At 47.5% G+C, this 20927-nt stretch overlaps 1 protein-coding gene and 1 long non-coding RNA gene across 2 annotated transcripts in view; one reads left to right on the forward strand and one right to left on the reverse strand.

Moving 5' to 3' along the window:
• Window positions 1–464: 464 nt before the first annotated feature.
• LOC309545380 lies at window positions 465–1208 on the forward strand. The gene is made up of 3 exons (XR_014224891.1): window positions 465–996; window positions 1035–1073; window positions 1186–1208. It is a non-coding gene; the product is annotated as an uncharacterized lncRNA (long non-coding RNA).
• A 13435-nt stretch (window positions 1209–14643) lies between these two features.
• LOC309545903 (uncharacterized protein) overlaps window positions 14644–20927 on the reverse strand; it is a 128753-nt gene continuing 122469 nt past the window's right edge. The window contains exons 8-9 of the mRNA XM_082245325.1: window positions 19396–19467; window positions 14644–14707 (exon numbers count right to left, since the gene is read on the reverse strand). Of these exons, the coding sequence (XP_082101451.1) occupies window positions 14676–14707; window positions 19396–19467 (104 nt within the window). The 3' untranslated portion in view covers window positions 14644–14675. The remainder of the gene's footprint in view (window positions 14708–19395; window positions 19468–20927) is intronic.

A 20927-nucleotide genomic window follows, 5' to 3' on the forward strand; every position in this document is an offset into this window, starting at 1 on the left:
TCCTTTTGGTACAAGGCTGACAGGAGTAGCAACAGCAACATCACTACTCCCGTCAGCCCAGCACTGAGAGCGATGAGGAGAGAAGGAGAGAGCAGGGAAGCGGTGCGGGCTGTGTTCTCACTCCCCTTCCTCCTTCATGCCAGTGCAGTGCTCCTGTATTCAGAAGAAGGTAGCAGTAATCACAGATACACAGGAACTCTGCACTGGCAGGAGGCAGGAGGGAAGAGAGAACACAGTACACAGCCAAGCGCAGAAGTGTTCAGGAAAGAGCCGGGAGTGGAGGAGAGAGACAGGAGGAGGCAGGGCTGTGTTCTCTATCCCTCCTGCCAGTGCAGTGCTCCTGTAGCCTGTAAACACACTTGCAGCTTCTGCATGCAGGCCACCTCCTCCCCACACTGGGGGCTCAGTGTGGCATCTTCACCCTAGGCACTTGATGGTCTTGTCCTGGCACTGCATAGGGGGCATATATGTAGGGGAAGACAGGGATGAGGTACATATGGGGATATATGTAGGGGAAGACAGGGATGAGGTATATAGAGGGATATATGTAGGGGAAGACAGGGATGAGGTATATAGAGGGATATATGTAGGGGAAGACAGGGAGGAGGTACATAGGGCGATATATGTAGGGGAAGACAGGGAGGAGGTACATAGGGGGGTATATGTATGGGAAGACAGGGATGAGGTACGTAGGGGGATATATGTAGGGGAAGATAGGGAGAAGGTACATAGGGGGATATATGTGGGGGAAGACAGGAAGGAGGTACATAGGGGGATATATGTGGTGGAAGACAGGGAGGAGATACATAGGGGAATATATGTATGGGAAGACATGGAGGAGGTACAAAGGGGGATATATGTAGGGGAAGATAGGGAGAAGGTACATAGGGGGATATATGTAGGGGAAGACAGGGAGGAGGTAGATAGGGGGTATATGTAGAAGAAGACAAGGAGGAGGTACATAGGGGGATATATGTATGGGAAGACAGGGAGGAGGTTCATAGGGGATGTATGTGGGGGAAGACTGGAAGGAGGTACATAGGGGGATATATGTAGGGGAAGACAGGGAGGAGGTACATAGGGAGATATAAATGGGGAAGATGGGGTGGAAGTACATAGGGTGATGTATGTAGTGGAAGGGAGGAGATACATAGAGGGATATATGAAGGGGAAGACAGGGAGGAGGTACACAGGGCGATATATGTAGGGGAAGATAGGGATGAGGTACATAGGGGGGTATATGTAGAAGAAGACAGGTAGGAGGTACATAGGGGGATATACTGTATGTAGGGGAAGACAGGAAGGAGGCACGTGGGGGGGGGGGGTATAGATAAGAAGGGGACCCATCACATTCTGACCACTGACTGCAGAGGTGTAGCTTGAAGCTTGTGGGCCATGATGCAAAAGTTGACATAGGGCCTTCCTATTACCACCAGCCCCTTCCACCGGTGCGCCAAGATACTTAAGCAGCTAAAGAGTTATAAAATCAAATCTTTATTTACATATTGAGAGGGTCATTCAAAAAACCGAAGATCACCCGGGTTCAGTGTCCTCCCACCCTTTTTTTTTTTAAAGAAATTAACTAGCAAGGCCTAACTAAATAGTAAGAAAAACATAAAAAATATAATAAAATAAAAGTCACTGTAAATATGTAAACTTAGCCTACCTTAGAAGCGAACAGTGTTAGTCAGTAGGGCAGTGGACGGTGTCAGTAGGGCAGTGGACAGTGTCAGTAGGGCAGAGATTGGTGTCAGTAGAGCAGTGGACGGTGTCAGTAGAGCAGTGGATGGTGTCAGTAGAGCAGTGGACGGTGCCAGTAGAGCAGTGGATGGTGTCAGTAGGGAAGTCGAAGGTGTCAGTAGGGCAGAGGTTGGTTTCAGTTGAGCAGTAGATGGTGTCAGTCAGTAAAGCAGTGGATAGTGTCAGTAGGGCAGAGGACAGGGTCAGTAGAGCAATTAACGGTGTCAGTAGGGCAGTGGATAGTGTCAGTAGGGCAGAGGACAGGGTCAGTAGAGCAATGAACGGTGTCAGTAGGGCAGTGGATAGTGTCAGTAGGGCAGTGGACGGTGTCAGTAGAGCAGTGGATGGTGTCAGTAGAGCAGTGGATGGTGTCATTAGAGCAGTGGATGGTGTCAGAAGGGCAGTGAACGGTGTCAGTAGAGCAGTGGATGGTGTCAGTAGAGCAGTGGATGGTGTCAGTAGGGCAGTGGACGGTGTCAGTAGAGCAGTGGATGGTGTCAGTAGAGCAGTGGATGGTGTCAGTAGAGCAGTGGATGGTGTCAGTAGGGCAGAGGATGGTGTCAGTAGAGCAGTGGATGGTGTCAGTAGAGCAGTGGATGGTGTCAGTAGGGCAGAGGATGGTGTCAGTAGGGCAGAGGACAGGGTCGGTAGACCAATGAATAGTGTCAGTAGAGCAGTATATGGTGTCAGTAGAGCAATGAATGGTGTCAGTAGAGCATTGGATGGTGTCAGTGGATGTGTCAGTAAGGTAGAGCAGTGTATAGTGTCAGTAGTTTTTTATTTGTTATTTTACTATTTTTTACCATTTTATTTTTTTCTCATTTTTTTATTTTTTACTATTTTTTTAGGAGCCCTGTTGGGGGGGGCTTTTGTGAACTATCAAGGGTCTAAACAGTAAAAAATATTTACCAGCCGCTTCCTGCTCTCCATCCTGAAACCGCAGCAGCCGGGGGGGGGGGAGGAGAGGGGGGAAGCCGGCAGGGGAGACCTATACAGGAACCGATCCCCTGCATTTTCCTCCTGCAGCCGCTGACTGCCGGGAGGAGAGAGAGGAGGGGGAATCAAGCTTTCAGTGCCTGCAGGAGGAAAATAAAGGAGATCAGTTCCTGTATATGCTGTACCCGCTGCTCCTCCTGTCCAGTGCGACCCCTGCCACTATGTCAGTGACTGCAAGGTAACATAAATAACATTGATTATCTTGTGACAATGGCATCTGAAAGATGGTGGGATATATTAGGCAGCAAGTTAACATGTTTGTCCCTGAAGTTAATGTGTTGAATGCACAAATGAACAAGTGCAAGCATTTGACAGGAGCCAATTTGTTAATTCTAGCTGACTGGGTCAGAGCAACTCCAAAACTGCAGCTCTTGTGGAATGTTCCTGGTCTGCAGTGGTCGGGCCGGCCAAAAGTGGTCCAAAGAAGGATAGCCGGACATGGATGGGCAAGGCTCATTGATGGAGGTGGGGAGGGAAGGCTCATTGATGGAGGTGGGGAGGGAAGGCTCGTTGATGGAGGTGGGGAGGGAAGGCTCGTTGATGGAGGTGGGAAGGGAAGGCTCACTGATGAGAGTGGGAGAGGTAAAGCTCATTGATGGAGGTGGGGAGGGAAGGCTCATTGATGGAGGTGGAGAGGGAAGGCTAATTGATGGAGGTGGGGAGGGAAGGCTCATTAATGGAGGTGGGGCGGGAAGTCTTATTGATGGAGGTGGGGAGGGAAGTCTCATTGATGGAGGCTCATTGATGGAGGTGGGGAGGGAAGGCTCATTGATGGGAATGGGAGAGGGAAATCTTATTGATGGAGGTAGAGAGGGAAGTCTCATCGATGGAGTTGGGGAGGGAAGGCTCATTGATGGAGGTGGGGAGGGAAGCCTCATTGATGGAGGTGGGGAGGGAAGTCTCATTGATGGAGGTGGGGAGGGAAGGCTCATTGATGGGAGTGAGAGAGGGAAAGCTCATCGATGGAAGTGGGGAGGGGTCGCTCATTGATGGAGGTGGGGAGGGAAGGCTCATTAATGGAGGTGGGGCGGGAAGTCTTATTGATGGAGGTGGGGAGGGAAGTCTCATTGATGGAGGTGGGGAGGGAAGTCTCATTGATGGAGGTGGGGAGGGAAGGCTCATTGATGGGAGTGGGAGAGGGAAAGCTCATCGATGGAGTTGGGGAGGGAAGGCTCATTGATAGAGGTGGGGAGGGAAGCCTCATTGATGGAGGTGGGGAGGAAAGTCTCATTGATGGAGGTGGGGAGGGAAGGCTCATTGATGGGAGTGAGAGGGGGAAAGCTTATCGATGGAAGTGGGGAGGGATCGCTCATTGATGGAGGTGGGGAGGGAAGGCTCATTAATGGAGGTGGGGTGGGAAGTCTTATTGATGGAGGTGGGGTGGAGGCTCTTTAATGGAGCAGGGGAGGGAAGGCTCATTGATGGGAATGGGAGAGGGAAATCTTATTGATGGAGGTGGAGAGGGAAGTCTCATTGATGGAGGTGGGGGTGGAGGCTCATTGATGGAGGTGAAGGAGGGAAGGCTCATTGATGGGAGTGGGAGAGGGAAAGCTCATCGATGGAGGTGGGGAGGGAAGGCTCATTGATGGAGGTGGGGAGGGAAGGCTCATTGATGGATGTGGGTAAGGAAGGCCCATTGATAGAGGTGGGGAGGGAAGGCTCATTGATAGAGGTGGGGAGGGAAGGCTGGCCGTGTAGTCTGATGCAATAGAAGAGCTACTTGAGCTCAAATTGCTGAAAAAGATAATGCTGGTTATGATAGAAAGGTGTCAGAACTACAGAGCAGTTTGTTGTATATGGGGCTGTGTAGCTGCAGACCGGTCTGGGTGCCCATGCTGACCCGTGTCCACAGCCAAAACCATCTACAATGAGCACGTGAGCATCAGAACTGGACCACGGAGCAATTGAAAAAGGTAGCCTGGTCTGATGATTTCAAGAATGGTTTTGAGATGTGTTGAATTGTCCAGATCTCTATCCAATCGAGCACCTGTGGGATTTGCTGGAAAAACAAGTCCGATCTATGGAGGAGAGATCCACGTTGCAACTTACAGGACTTAAAGGATCTGCTAGTGACAGCTTGGTGCCAGATACCACAGCATACCTTCAGAGTACAAATACCGTACTGGCGACCCTAGCATAGGGAACAAACTATTCAGCGAAAGGGAATATAAAAGGACTCACGGCGATTCGCTAAAATTAGAATAAAAGCGGTTTAACCTTAAATTGTGTAAAGGGTTCTATACCGTCAGAGCGTAAGAATGTGGAATTCTCTTCCACAAGCAGTGATGTCAGCGGGGAGAATCGATAGTTTCAAAAAACTATTAGATGGGCACCTTAATGACCACAACATACAGGGGTATACAATGTACAACATACAGGGGTCTACAATGTACAACATACAGGGGTCTACAATGTACAACATACAGGGGTATACAATGTACAACATACAGGGGTATACAATGTACAACATACAGGGGTATATAATGTACAACATACTGGGGTATATAATGTACAACATACAGGGGTATACAATGTACTATTAAAAAAAACACACACTCATCATAGGTTGAACTGGATGGACTGGTGTCTATTTTTTCAACCTCACTATATAACTATGTAAGAGGTCTAGTGGAGTCCATGATGGGGGCACGATGGGTGGAGGCTCATTAATGGAGGTGGGGAGGGAAGGCTCATTGATGGGAGTGAGAGAGGGAAAGCTCATCGATGGAAGTGGGGAGGGGTCGCTCATTGATGGAGGTGGGGAGGGAAGGCTCATTAATGGAGGTGGGGCGGGAAGTCTTATTGATGGAGGTGGGGAGGGAAGTTTCATTGATGGAGGTGGGGAGGGAAGTCTCATTGATGGAGGTGGGGAGGGAAGTCTCATTGATGGAGGTGGGGAGGGAAGGCTCATTGATGGGAGTGGGAGAGGGAAAGCTCATCGATGGAGTTGGTGAGGGAAGGCTCATTGATGGAGGTGGGGAGGGAAGCCTCATTGATGGAGGTGGGGAGGAAAGTCTCATTGATGGAGGTGGGGAGGGAAGGCTCATTGATGGGAGTGAGAGGGGGAAAGCTTATCGATGGAAGTGGGGAGGGATCGCTCATTGATGGAGGTGGGGAGGGAAGGCTCATTAATGGAGGTGGGGTGGGAAGTCTTATTGATGGAGGTGGGGTGGAGGCTCATTAATGGAGGAGGGGAGGGAAGGCTCATTGATGGGAATGGGAGAGGGAAATCTTATTGATGGAGGTGGAGAGGGAAGTCTCATTGATGGAGGTGGGGGTGGAGGCTCATTGATGGAGGTGAAGGAGGGAAGGCTCATTGATGGGAGTGGGAGAGGGAAAGCTCATCGATGGAGGTGGGGAGGGAAGGCTCATTGATGGAGGTGGGGAGGGAAGGCTCATTGATGGATGTGGGGAAGGAAGGCCCATTGATAGAGGTGGGGAGGGAAGGCTCATTGATAGAGGTGGGGAGGGAAGGCTGGCCGTGTAGTCTGATGCAATAGAAGAGCTACTTGAGCTCAAATTGCTGAAAAAGATAATGCTGGTTATGATAGAAAGGTGTCAGAACTACAGAGCAGTTTGTTGTATATGGGGCTGTGTAGCTGCAGACCGGTCTGGGTGCCCATGCTGACCCGTGTCCACAGCCAAAACCATCTACAATGAGCACGTGAGCATCAGAACTGGACCACGGAGCAATTGAAAAAGGTAGCCTGGTCTGATGATTTCAAGAATGGTTTTGAGATGTGTTGAATTGTCCAGATCTCTATCCAATCGAGCACCTGTGGGATTTGCTGGAAAAACAAGTCCGATCTATGGAGGAGAGATCCACGTTGCAACTTACAGGACTTAAAGGATCTGCTAGTGACAGCTTGGTGCCAGATACCACAGCATACCTTCAGAGTACAAATACCGTACTGGCGACCCTAGCATAGGGAACAAACTATTCAGCGAAAGGGAATATAAAAGGACTCACGGCGATTCGCTAAAATTAGAATAAAAGCGGTTTAACCTTAAATTGTGTAAAGGGTTCTATACCGTCAGAGCGTAAGGATGTGGAATTCTCTTCCACAAGCAGTGATGTCAGCGGGGAGAATCGATAGTTTCAAAAAACTATTACATGGGCACCTTAATGACCACAACATACAGGGGTATACAATGTACAACATACAGGGGTATACAATGTACAACATACAGGGGTCTACAATGTACAACATACAGGGGTCTACAATGTACAACATACAGGGGTATACAATGTACAACATACAGGGGTATACAATGTACAACATACAGGGGTATATAATGTACAACATACAGGGGTATACAATGTACTATTAAAAAAAACACACACTCATCATAGGTTGAACTGGATGGACTGGTGTCTATTTTTTCAACCTCACTATATAACTATGTAAGAGGTCTAGTGGAGTCCATGATGGGGGCACGATGGGTTATAGTCAGTGGTCATAAGGATATGGCTGATCGCTGTATGTAGTGGGAAATAGATAGGGAGGATATACACTGGAAGAAAGTATATGGGTAAGAGATATATACAGGGATATAAAGTATACAGGGAGAAGATGCAGTATATATATATATATATATATATATATATATATATACACATATACAGTATCTACACAGTATCTGACAAAAGTTAGTACACCCCTCACATTTCTGTAAATATTTTATTCTATCTTTTCATGTGACAACACTGAAGAAATGACACTTTGCTACAATGTAAAGTAGTGAGTGTACAGCTTGTATAACAGTGTAAATTTGCTGTTCCCCTCAAAATAACTCAACACACAGCCATTAATGTCTAAACCGCTGGCAACAAAAGTGAGTACACCCCTAAGTGAAAATGTCAAAATTGGGCCCAAAGTGTCAAAATTTTGTGTGGCCACCATTATTTTCCAGCACTGCCTTAAACCTCTTGGGCATGGAGTTCACCAGAGCTTCACAGGTTGCCACTGGAGTCCTCTTCCACTCCTCCATGACAACATCACAGAGCTGGTGGATGTTAGACACCTTGCGCTCCTCCACCTTCCATTTGAGGATACCCCACAGATGCTCAATAGGGTTTAGGTCTGGAGACATGCTTGGCCAGTCCATCACCTTTACCCTCAGCTTCTTTAGCAAGGCAATGGTTGTCTTGGAGGTGTGTTTGAGGTTGTTATTATGTTGGAATACTGACCTGTGGCCCAGAGGGGATCATGCTCTGCTTCAGTATGTCACAGTACATGTTGGCATTCATGGTTCCCTCAATGAACTATAGCTCCCCGGTGCTGGCAGCACTCATGCAGCTCCAGACCATGACACTCCCACCACCATGCTTGACTGTAGGCAAGACACACTTGTCTTTGTACTCCTCACCTGGTTGCCGCCACACACGCTTGACACCATCTGAACCAAATAAGTTTATCTTGCTCTCATCAGACCACAGGAGATGATTCCAGCAATCCATGTCCTTAGTCTGCTTGTCTTCAGCAAACTGTTTGCGGGCTTTCTTGTGCATCATCTTTAGAAGAGGCTTCCTTCTGGGACGACAGCCATGCAGATCAATTTGATGCAGTGTGCGGCGTATGGTCTGAGCACTGACAGACTGACCCCCCACCCCTTCAACCTCTGCAGCAATGCTGGCAGCACTCATACGTCTATTTCCCAAAGACAACCTCTGGATATGACGCTGAGCATGTGCACTCAACTTCTTTAGTCAACCATGGTGAGGCCTGTTCTGAGTGGAACCTGTCCTGTTAAACTGCTGTATGGTCTTGGCCACTGTGCTGCAGCTCAGTTTCAGGGTCTTGGCAATCTTCTTATAGCCTAGGCCATCTTTATGTAGAGCAACAATTATTTTTTTCAGATCCTCAGAGAGTTATTTGCCATGAGGGGCCATGTTGAACTTCCAGTGACCAGTATGCGAGAGTGAGAGCGATAACACCAAATTTATCACACCTGCTCCCCATTCACACCTGAGACCTTGTAATACTATAAAAAATGGAGAAAATGTCTAATTGGGCCCAATTTGGACATTTTCAGTTAGGGGTGTACTCACTTTTGTTGCCAGTGGTTTAGACATTAATGGCTGTGTGTTGAGTTATTTTGAGGGGACAGCAAATTTACACTGTTATACAAGCTGTACACTCACTACTTTACATTGTAGCAAAGTGTCATTTCTTCAGTGTTGTCACATGAAAAGATAGAATAAAATATTTACAAAAATGTGAGGGGTGTACTCACTTTTGTGAGATACTGTATATTCATACACTGATGGGGGAATAATACTGTGGGATAGTGGAGTTGTGAAGCCATTTTCCAGGTTCTTGGTGGGTTGGTTCTCTGAGATTGGCTCCAGATATCTGGAATTATAATGGAGATTTATCACAGTCAAGGGACAGAAGATGCTGGAGGAGTACATATACACAGTGTGATCATATCAGGGGGGTCATCCTTCAAGTTCCAGTCTGTCAAATGAGGATAGTACTGTATTTTGTGGAGATGTCACATCACTGAGGAGAAACAAAAGAGAAAAGTTATATTTCATACCGAGCAGCAATTATTAGACAAATATACTGTATATACACCTGAACCTCCAATATGTCATACAGAGAACTGGGCACAGACTCCACATGCCTGTCATGCACAGTCCCTGCATTCTGGGTATCACTCATACATCATAGTACAGAATATTCATAGAACAGCAAATCATTTCTCTCTTTTTGCTGGCAAATCTTTCACTGCTCCTATAATATAAATTTTCTGTCCAGATATTCTCCCCATTGGCCACATTCACCAACATACAGAAAGGACAGTAAATGGGGGAATGGCGGATTGTACCATCTGTCCGATTTATACCAATTACCAAAAAATGCGCCCCGTGTAATGAGGATTTGTGGCAGTTGACTTTTAACAGAGCTGATGATCTGCTGGTGTGAGAAGTAAGAGGGCGCAGTCATCTTACATTTTCCCATCAGGATCAGACAGCTTTATCTATACTGAGCTTTTAATATTTCTATTGGTGAGCCAGCTGATTATAAGAAAGTGAGGATGAACCTTGGATGGGGGTGCAGTTTGAAACACTGTGAAGAACTTTCTGGCCTTGCTGGGGATCTGAAACTGTAGCGGTGGGCTTGGCCTTCACTGTGCAAGCTAGCATGGAATACCACATTCCAGTTGGGCACTGCCGGAGTCAGGCCACTTGCTTCCAGATTCTGAAGGTGGTATAAGCAGTGCTGTATTTTGGCCTAGGCCTAGGGCGGCACTTTGCAGGGGGGCAGAAAAAAAGCCACCCCCCTCCACCTGAGTCTCTTTTGGCCACTGGTTGCTACTAGAGCCGCCTCTCCCTCCTCTCTCTCACCCCCCTCTTCTCTCTCTGACTCACTCAACCCCCTCTCTCTTTCTCTCACCCCTCCTTTCTCTCTCACCTCTCTCTCTCACCCCCCTCTCTTTCTCGCACCCCCTCTGTCTCATCCCCACCTGTCTCATCCCCCCCTCTCTCACCCCCTCTTTCTCTCTCTCTCATCCCCCCTCTCTCTCTCACTCCCATCTCTCTCTCTCTCTCAATCCCTCCTTTCTCATCCCCCCTCTCTCTCACCCCTTCTTTTTTTTTCTCTCTCACCCCCTCTTTCTTTCTCTTTCTCTCTCAACCCCTCCTGTCTCACCCCCCTCTCTTTCACCCCCATCTCCCTCTCTCAATCCCTCCTGTCTCATCCCCCCTCTCACCCCCTCTTTCTTTCTCTATCACCCCCTCTTTCTTTCTCTCTCTCTCTCTCAACCCCTCCTGTCTCATCCCCTCTCTCTCTCACCCCCATCTCTCTCTCTCTCAATCCCCCCGTCTCATCCCCCCTCTCTCTCACCCCCTCTTTCTTTCTCTCTCACCCCCTCTTTCTTTCTCTCTCTCTCTCAACCCCTCCTGTCTCAACCCCCCCTCTCTTTCACCCCCATCTCTCTCCCTCTCTCTCAACCCCTCCTGTTTCATCCCCCCTCTCTCACCCTATCTCTCTCTCATCCTCTCTCCCCCTCTCACCCCCCCCCCCCCCTCGTGAGATCTCAGGGGTTCATGCTGGGACTGGGAGTCCTTCAATTTTGGAGGGAGTCACATTCATTAAAAAGGAAGGAGTGGGGCAAATTTACATAGGATGGGGAAGGGGTGCGCCCAATTTTAGTCTTGCCTAGGGCAGCACAAAACCAAAATACACCACTGGGTATAAGAGATAATTCTCAGACATATAACGCCATACACCCTCATGCAATTATCCACAAATCTGGCAATAGTTTACCCAAAACTGTTCCCTGCTAATGGACCTAACTATCAGAGGAGTGCCACAGACTATGCTAATGTTACGCTCACAGCCCCTCACCCTAAGGAGGAAATCTATTACAATAGGAAGCATTTCTGTGCCTTAAATGCAAGGAAGAGGACTGAAATGCAGAGAAGGATAATCCCAACCTCCAGGTCAGATTACAGCCTTGCAGATGGGACCCGACATCTGAGGTTTGTTAATCATTGGCTGCAGATACATTACCTGTGGATTACAGGGGTATCTATGCAGGACAGGGAAAGACTTGTCTACGTAGTGACTTCACAAAATATTGGGTCACACTGCCCTCTATGCGAGTCCAACCCTATGTGCCTCTTCTCTTCTCTTCGACAGAACCCAAGTAGTCCATGGGCTCCTCTCCTCTCTATCTTTGCCTCATCACATGGACAGCATGTCACACATCGGTTACTCTCTCTAGATCTTGTGAGGAGGAGCTCTACATTTTCTAATGGGAAGGTAGCCAGATCTGGTCACCTTCACCCCTGGTTGCTTGGTCCCTGCTGTCATAGATGGCCCTGATCCCTTTCTCTACTCCGGACCTCTCTGTAGTCCATGGGCTTTTCATCGGTCTATCCTTGCCTCACCACATGGAGAACATGTAACCCACCTGCTACTCTCTGTAGATCTCCCGAGGATGGACTCAGCATTTTCAAATGGGAAGGTAGCCATATCTGGTGACCTTCACCCCTGGTTGCTTGGTCCCTGCTGCTTCATAGGTGGCCTTGACCCTTCCTCTACTCTGGACCTCTCTATAGTACATGGGCTCCTCAACGCTCTATTCTTGCCTCACCACTTGGACAGCATGTCACATATCTGCTACTCTCTCTAGATCTCCTGAGGAGGAACTCAACCTTTGTTAATGGGAAAGTAGCCAGATCTGGTCACCTTCACTCCTGGTTGATTGTTCCCTGCTGGTTCGTAAGTTTCTCTCTACTCTGGACCTCACTGCAGCCAATTTTAACCTCCCTTTTCCTCCTGAAGTAATAGCATTCCTTTCACGTAGATTAATTTTATGGTGCGTGAGCGATCATTGTCTACATGTTTGTTATCAACTGTTGATCTCTTTACTGATCTCTCTATTGCAACCAAATAAAGCACAGAACTTCTCAATTTCCATATTCAGGCAGTGGTCACATAAATGCACATGGAGACTAAAAAACACAAAGTTCCAACAAGGTGGCAACAGGGCCTGAACCACGCAGTGGAACAATTCTGCGGTTCCTTACAGAGGGACCTGAGGAACACAGACACAATACAGTAAAGGACACATTTGTAAGCTTACCACACGCGACAGCATCTGACAAAGGAGGTGGCTGGTAGGCGGTTTGGCGCAAAGAGCAGCCACAAGGCAGAGGGAGCTCCTGGATGGAGATCTCAGGCACGATGTCCCTACTCTGTCCCTCCTCCACTGGGACCATTCCCTATGCCAGATAAACTGTCTTTCACCAATGGGTATCTGCCCCTGACCTAGCCACTTAGCAAATGTGTGCCAACTGCAGTTGGACAGTGCTACTGATTAGCACGGCCCTCACTAAAGATGGCTGCAGAGGTCATCCAGTGCAGTGGCATCAAATCAGATGGCTTCTTCCATGATCCTGGCTATGGGGGCCTCAGAGGAACAAGAGTTCCTCTTAACCTCCGTCCTCTCTGCCATAACAGTGCCACCTGTGCAGGGAAGCTGAGCTACACCCACCTACAAGCCTCCAGCAGAGTTGTTTTTCTCAATGCCACTTCCTCACCTAATTTCCACAGAGAAGGTGGTTTTTATGACTCTCAGGGGTTGGACAGCAATGTTCCCTTTAAGCTGCGCGCATGCTGTAGCACTCTACAATTGATTGGGGGCATTGCTGTGGCACTCTGCAATTGATTGGGGGCATTGCTGTAGCACTCTGCAATTGATTGGGGGCATTGCTGTGGCACTCTGCAATTGATTGGGGGCATTGCTGTGGCATTCTGCATTTATTGGGGGCATTGCTGTGGGACTCTGCAATTGATTAGGGGCATTGCTGTGGCACTCTGCAATTGATTGGGGGCAATGCTGTGGCACTCTGCAATTGATTGGGGGCATTGCTGTGGCACTCTGCAATTGATTGGGGGCATTGCTGTGGCACTCTGCAATTGATTGGGGGCATTGCTGTGGCAGTCTGCAATTGATTGGGGGCATTGCTGTGGCACTCTGCAATTGATTGGGGGGCAATGCTGTGGCACTCTGCAATTGATTGGGGGCATTGCTGTGGCACTCTGCAATTGATTGGGGGCATTGCTGTGGCACTCTGCAATTGATAGGGGGCAATTCTGAGGGCACTCTGCAATTGATTGGGGCAATGCTGTGGGCACTCTGCATTGCTTGGGGGCACGCTGGTCACTCTGCATTGACGTTCACCCCCCCATTGCTAAGTCTAAAGGTTTGCGCTCAGAAATTTTTTTATTTGCTCAGCACAGTAACAAATTAGAGGGAACATTGTTGGACAGTCAACAGTACTACTCTACCCAAGGCTGGAGGATCCATGTACTTGTCTACTTGGTTTCTCTAATTCACCAACTCTCTGAGGAGACTTATGACATAACCTCTTACCCATCAATCATTTTTTATCACTAGATGGTATTACTCCCACTTCATAGCATTGACTTCCAGCTTTCTAATCTGTAATTAGAATCCCAGAGCGGGAGCACAGGAATCGGGAAGCAGATTACTGAACCCAAATGTTGGCATCCCCATGGCTTCTGCTATAATTTGAAGGAATTTCTCCAAAGTTTCTGCAGCTACAGAGGTCAGTGAGGGCTTATTTTATAGCTTATTTACTGCTTGTTTGGAACAAGCAGGAAGGGCCGAATGTCTAATGCCAGCCACATGTCTATTTTAGGGATTCTATTGCTGCTCAACGTCCTTTCCCTAAAGCCCCGTACACACGTACCGATCGTTGGCGAACGATCGGCCGTCTTTTGTCCCCGGGCTGTCGGTGTCTGTTGAAAAGTGCAAAGACAGCACAAGAATTTTGTCCGCCGACTACAGCCGACTGCAGAAGTGATGTCATGTGATGGTTAACTTTCCCTGTGTTTTTTCTTTTCTGAGCATGCCCAGTCTTGCAAATCTGCGGTCTGTCGGCCGAATTCTGTACTGACTGGCGAACAATCTGCCGTTCTGGTGTCGGCATACAAAAATTTCAATGCTTGCAAGACAGATTCTTGTCCGCAGAATGTGCGCTGACGGCTGTCGGAGGCACCATACTAACAAGCGTACAATCGGCAGATCTTTCGTCCGCCGACGTTTGTATGCCGACGATCGGTACGTGTGTACGGACCTTAAGTGTAGTTCCCAGCACAATTGGGAAGCCATGACTGGAAACCAGTATACCGAAACCTGGGAAGGGATAGATGGGCTCACAAATATTTTTTGTAGGCCCCATCAAAAATGTTAACAGGTTGAGATAAAGCTGGTTTAATTTATGAAGGTGTCTCTGGGAAGAAGTATTTTGAATAGTCTGTGCCATCACAGAGCAGCCAATCAGATTCTCAGACTGCAAAGGGAGAATAAGGCAACACATTATTTCCTATGGGCTCTCCAATAACCTACCTCTCCCGGCACTCATCTTCTGCTTTCTGCTCCGACTAATTGTCTGTCTACTCTTTCTCTACTTCATCCCGGTTTCCTCCTACAAGTTCAAATAAAAGAAAGAAGAAATGTTAGTAAATAGCAGTCTACAGAGACGTTTTTACCTTAATATACCTTCAGAAGTGTGAGAAGGATCAACTAAATCTGGTGATTGGTGGGTTTGAAGTGGGGTTGGGGGGGGGGGGGGGGGCAAAAGATGGAAGAGTATTGTGACGGGAGTCACTAAGGGCGGGACCAATGTGTAAGTCACCCTGTGTCTATTAGGGGCACAGGGTGACTGAGAACCCCTTTCAGCAGGGGATTAACACATAGGAGAGGCCGAGGAAGCTAGACAAAGAGTTTCCCGACCTCTCTAAGGTAATCTGGGTTCCACAAGCCCCCCCGCCCAAAGTGACTCCCATCAGAAGTATATACAGTATTATACAGCTACAGTAGGTCTATACAGAAAAGTACCGGGAAGCATATAATATACTTTGGGCGGGGGGGGGGGGGCTTGTGGAACCCAGCTTACCTTAGAGAGGTCAGGGAACTCCTTGTCCAGCTTCCCCGGCCCCTCTTATGTGTAGGTCACCCTGTGTCTATTAGGGGCACAGGGTGACCAAGAACCCCACTTGGGTCTGCACTAATCAGACTCGCTGTACAACCACACCGGACGCATTTTGTTTTACCCTTGTTATCCTGGGTTCTATATGTGTGGTTTGGTTTGAAAGAATATTGTAGGAGTGTCTCATAGACCAGTGGTCCTCAAATCCGGGCCTCAGGGCCCACTAACAGGCCAGATTTTAAGTATTACCTTGGGGAGATGCAGACTAGAATAGTGCAATCACTGAGCAGCAAATGATATCACCTGGGATGTATTTCAGTTATCTTGCAAATCTGGCCGGTTAGTGGGCCCTGTAGGCCAGGGTTGAGGACCACTGTCATAGACCATGAATAGTTTGAGGTGGGGTGGGGTGGGGTTTGTTATTGTTAAGTGCCTGTATCCTATTGTTCGATTGGTTTCTGTCTGCATTGGGATCAACCTATTATGGGATGTATATGTGTATGTGGATTAGCTGCTAAAGGGGAGGGGGTATTGTCCCAGAGTGTATATCTCTTTGTGCCTGTGTTTGAATAAACAGTCTTATGCTTCTTACCACCCCTCACTGATGTCTCAACAAGTGACTAGGTGGGCTATGGGATCTTGGATTGTGCTGGTTCTGGACAAGGGAAGCTTATACGGTAGACATACTCTTCTTGAGTATGAGGTCTGTTACATTTGTGGCAAGTGGTGGTGCTTCCCTCCTGTGAACACATCCAAACCACCACCACCGGGATCCAAGATTGGGATAGCAGACTTTGGTCACCCCAGCGGAGATATAGAGCGAGCATCAGAGCTCCAGGGGCTGCTGCGTATCGCCCTTTCAGTAATCCCCAAGACTGTGTCAGCGGATCAATACCCGGAGATTAGGCAGCAGATTCGGGTGGAGGTCTGGATTGGAGCCCTCCAGGTTGCTGGTATGCACCAGGGCAAGTGCTTTCCAACACCAGAGCAATGGACCAGTGACCAACACAGATTTAGACAGATTTGTGAACAATATTTGATCGGCCCTTTGTGTACATAGAAAAAGTCTTAGATCTGTGAGTTCAGCTCATGAAAAATGGGGGCAAAAACAAAAGTGTTACGTTTATAATTTTGATCAGTATAGTTATTTATTTTCATTAAATTAATTTGATTCGTTCAATTTGCTTTCGGGATTCGTATTTGTAATTCATATTCGGAAATCGTTTCATTACTTTTTAGAATTTTTTTTTAATTTACCAATTTTTTTCGATTCAAAATGTTCGAATCGATAAATTTTGAATCGGTTGAATCTAAAATGTTTTATTTTTTTTTAGTGAAGGAAAAAAAAGAAAAATCTTCATCAAATGATTACAATGACTCTTTAAATTAAATCACCTTTGGCATAACAAAATCAGCATTATTTCCAAATGGTACTCTAATAACGCACACAGTCTTTGAGTTCAGAAATATGTTTACAGTTCGAATTCGAATGGAATTCGATGTAAAATTCGATTGGAATTTTAATACAAATTTTGGAAATTTGGCCAAATTTATATAGTTATTGGGAGCATTCGGTAAACTTCGTTTATACTGTAATTTTGGTATTTGGATGAATACGAATCTCTGAATAACAGAATATTTATTCGGAACGAAACGAACCGCACATGTCTAGTGCCAAAGCCTATGTGATATTGAGAATGGCACTCATTGGTAGAGGTCAGATGTAGTGGTATCATCTCCTCCTATTGGGGGGAGACCTCAGATATACAGATTATAATGACATGGGGTAAAGCAGGAAATAGAAGTAGGGCCACCTAGTGGTTGGGGAGGTCTGATGGGAACACACATGGCTGGAAGCCCTTTTGAGAGGAAGGGTAAGGCGGGCCTTGCATATACAGTAGGCCACCTATACACTTTTCCATTGGCTGAGACATATGAATAAAATGTGTCCCACAACTGGCCTCATTTATGAAAGTGTCTGAGTACAATGTACAAGGTTTTCTCTTTTATTATCTCAAAATGAGATCCTGATTACCCGAAAGAGAGAATTGGCTTGGTTGTTGAGAATTATCACAGATTGTCCATTCATGCTTACTTTTAGACGCTCTCATAAATGGGCTCCAGAGACAAATTGCAACTCCCCCCCAAGATGTAGTAGCATGATGTGTCAGCAACCCCCCCCCCCCAAAAAAAATAAAATAAAATAAAGCACCAATCTGCATGCTATCCCCCTAAGCATAAATTCCCCCAGAAGGAACCCCTCCTTGCAAAAATACCCCACCAAGCATAAAATCTCCCCCCCCATCCCCCTCCCATCTCAAATCCTCTCTCTCCAAATCCCCCCCAGCACAAACCCCCAAGCTCAAAAAAAAATCACCCCTCCTAACACAAATCCTTTACCCCTCACATTTCCCCTCCAAGCCCAAATCCGCCCCCCCCCCAGCACAAACCCCTACTTTCAATTCCTCCTCCTAACACCAATCCCCCCTCAATTTCCCCTCTTAGCAGAAATACCCCCAATCATCCCTACTAATATGAAACCCCCCACTACTAAAACAAATTGCTCCTCTTAACACAAATCCTCTACCCCTCAAATACCCCTTCCAAGCCCAAATCCCACCCCCTCCCTAAATGCCCCCCCCCAGCACAAACCCCTACTTTCAATTCCCCATCCTGACACCAAACCCCCCCCCCCCCACCTCCAATTACACCTCTTGGCAGAAATACCCCCAATCATCCCTACTAGTACGAATTCCCTCCAAAACAAATTATCCCTCTTAACACAAATCCGCTACCCCTCAAATTTCCCTTCCAAGCCCAAATCCACCCCCCCAGCACAAACCCCTACTTTCAATTCCTCTTCCTAGCCAATCCCCCCCCCCAATTTCCCCTCTTAGCATAAATACCCCCAATCATCCCTACTAGTATGAATCCCCCCACTACCAAAACAAATTAACCCTCTTAACACAAATCCGCTACCCCTCAAATCTCCCTTCCAAGCCCAAATCCCACCCCCTCTCTAAATGCCCCCCCCCAGAACAAACCCTTACTTTCAATTCCCCCTCCTGGCACCAATCCCCCCCCCCCCAATTTCCTCACTTAGCAGAAATACCCCCAATCATCCCTAATAGTACGAATCCCCACCAAAACAAATTATCCCTCTTAACACAAATCTGCTACCCCTCAAATTTCCCTTCCAAGCCCAAATCCCACCCCCTCCCTAAATGCCCCCCCCGACACAAACCCCTACTTTCAATTCCCCCTCCTGGCACCAATTCCCCCCCCCCCCTCCAATTTCACCTCTTAGCAGGCAGACATGCCCCCAATCAACCCTACTAGTATTAATCCCCCCTACCAAAACAAATTTCCCCTCCTAACACAAATCTCCTCCCCTCTCTACCATATCACATCTTCTAACACAGTGTTTTCAGTCAAGAGACCCTCTAAAATGATGGACAGTCTCGAGGCACCCCATTCTAAAATGTAAAAAAAAAAAAAACGGTTCTAATAGTTTTAATTAATGCAGCAACATTCACACCAGACACCAAGACTTTAGAGGTGGTTTATCCTTCCAAAGCAAATAAACTTTTGAACACTGGTACTGACTGGTATTCCAATGTTTCTCTTCTCCCTCAGTTTTTCTCCATCTCTCAGCTAAGGTGAGCCCCAGTGCTGATGGGGAGGGACAGGGGAGGGTCAGACAAGGATGCTGTGGAGGCAACAGTCCTCCTCCTTAATAACTGATGATGTCATTGGTTGTTAGGACGCTGGCGGCTAGGAGGTGGTAATTGTGCACGATAAAAACCTGTGAGTTTGTGTAACTAAAAGGCAGGCTTGTTCTCTACTTGCTGACTTGTATACAATTTTTGGACAATTTGTAGGCATTTTGCCAAGGCACACCTGAAGATATCTCAAGGCACCCCCCCCCCCCAAATCTCCCCTCCTAGAGCAAATCCTCTTCTCTCCACCCACCCCCTAATCCCCAACACAAATCTCCCCAAATCACCACTTCTAGCACAAATTTCCTCTCCTATAACAATCCTTCTTACTCCCTGCCACCCCCATATTCCCCCTCACAACACATATCCCCTCCCCCCAATCTCCTTGTGGTTCTCCTTCACCTCACATGATATCACAGCACCCAGGGCAGCCGCCCCTCCTGCCACCCCCTGCTGGACACTCACCTTCTGCTTTCTCATCCATTGAACTCAAGCGTTCTCCTTTTTCAGCGTCATCCGTCACTCCCAAATGTTTCTCTATAAAGATGAGATATCAGATAATAGATGATAATCAATACTTCATCCAGGAGATATGCAGAATAGCCAATCAAAGGAGATATCTTCTAGTATGCTCTGGCTGTCTTATTGGTTCATATGGATAAAACAGACACTTTCCTTTCCAATCACAACTTTATAGGTGTAGAGAAATGATGGAAGATACTAAAGTGAACCTGTCACCTATAAACTCCATAGGACTTTTATTGATTGCATAGTATCGGGGGAATTGGTGTCAGTGGGAGGAATAGTGTCCCATCATTGGTGTCAGTGGGAGGTATAGTGCCCCATCATTGGTGTCAGTGGGAGGAATAGTGCTCCATTACTGGTGTCAGTGGGAGCAATAGTGTCCCATCATTGGTATCAGTGGAAGGAATAGTGTCCCATCATTGGTGTCAGTGGGAGGAATAGTGTCCCATCATTGGTGTCAATGGGATGAATAGTGCCCCATCATTGGTGTCAGTGGGAGGAATAGTGTCCCATCATTGGTGTCAGTGGAAGGAATAGTGTCCCATCATTGGTATCAGTGGGAGGAATAGTGGGCCATCATTGGTATTAGAGGGAGGAATAGTGCCCCATCATTGGTGTCAGTGGGAGGAATAGTGCTCCGTCATTGGTGTCAGTGGGAGGAATAATGCCCCATCATTGGTATCAGTGGGAGGAATAATGCCCCATCATTGGTGTCAGTAGGAGAAATAGTGTCTCATCATTGGTGTCAGTGGGAGGAATAGTGCCCTCTCATTGGTGCCATTGAAAGACTAGTGCCCCATCATTGTGTCAGTGGGAAGAATAGTGCCACATCATTGATGCCAGAGGAAGGAATAATATCCCATCATTGGTATCAGTGGGGGGAATAGTGCCCCATCATTGGTGTCAGTGGGAGGAATAGTGCCCCATCATTGGTGTCAGTGGGAGGAATAGTGCCCCATTATTGGTGTCAGTGGGTGGAATAGTGCCCTATCATTGGTGTCAGTGGGAGGAATAGTGCCCCATCATTGGGGTCAGTGGGAAGAAGAGTGCCCCATCATTGGTGTCAGTGAGAGGAATAGTGCCCCATCATTGGTGTCAGTGGGAGTAATAGTGCCCCATCATTGGGGTCAGTTGGAAGAAGAGTGCCCCATCATTGGTGTCAGTGGGAGGAATAGTGCCCCATCATTGGTGTCAGTTGGAGGAATAGTGCCCCATCATTGGGGTCAGTGGGAAGAAGAGTGCCCTATCATTGGTCTTAGTTTGAGTAATAGTGCCCCATCATGCCTCACCCCTTCTGGCTGAGATATAAGTTAGTAAAAAAGGAACTCCCTCCTGCATACATGAAGAACCTGTAAAGTCATAGGAGGCGGAGGAGGAGGAGGAGTAAGAGTAGGAGGAGGAAGAGGAGGAAGAGGAAGAGGGGGAGGAGGAGGAGGAAGAGGAGGAGGAGGAGGAGGAGGAAGATTGGCTTA

Source organism: Pelophylax lessonae (assembly GCF_965119305.1).
Source record: "Pelophylax lessonae genome assembly, chromosome: 2".
Classification (NCBI taxonomy): Eukaryota; Metazoa; Chordata; class Amphibia; order Anura; family Ranidae; genus Pelophylax; species Pelophylax lessonae.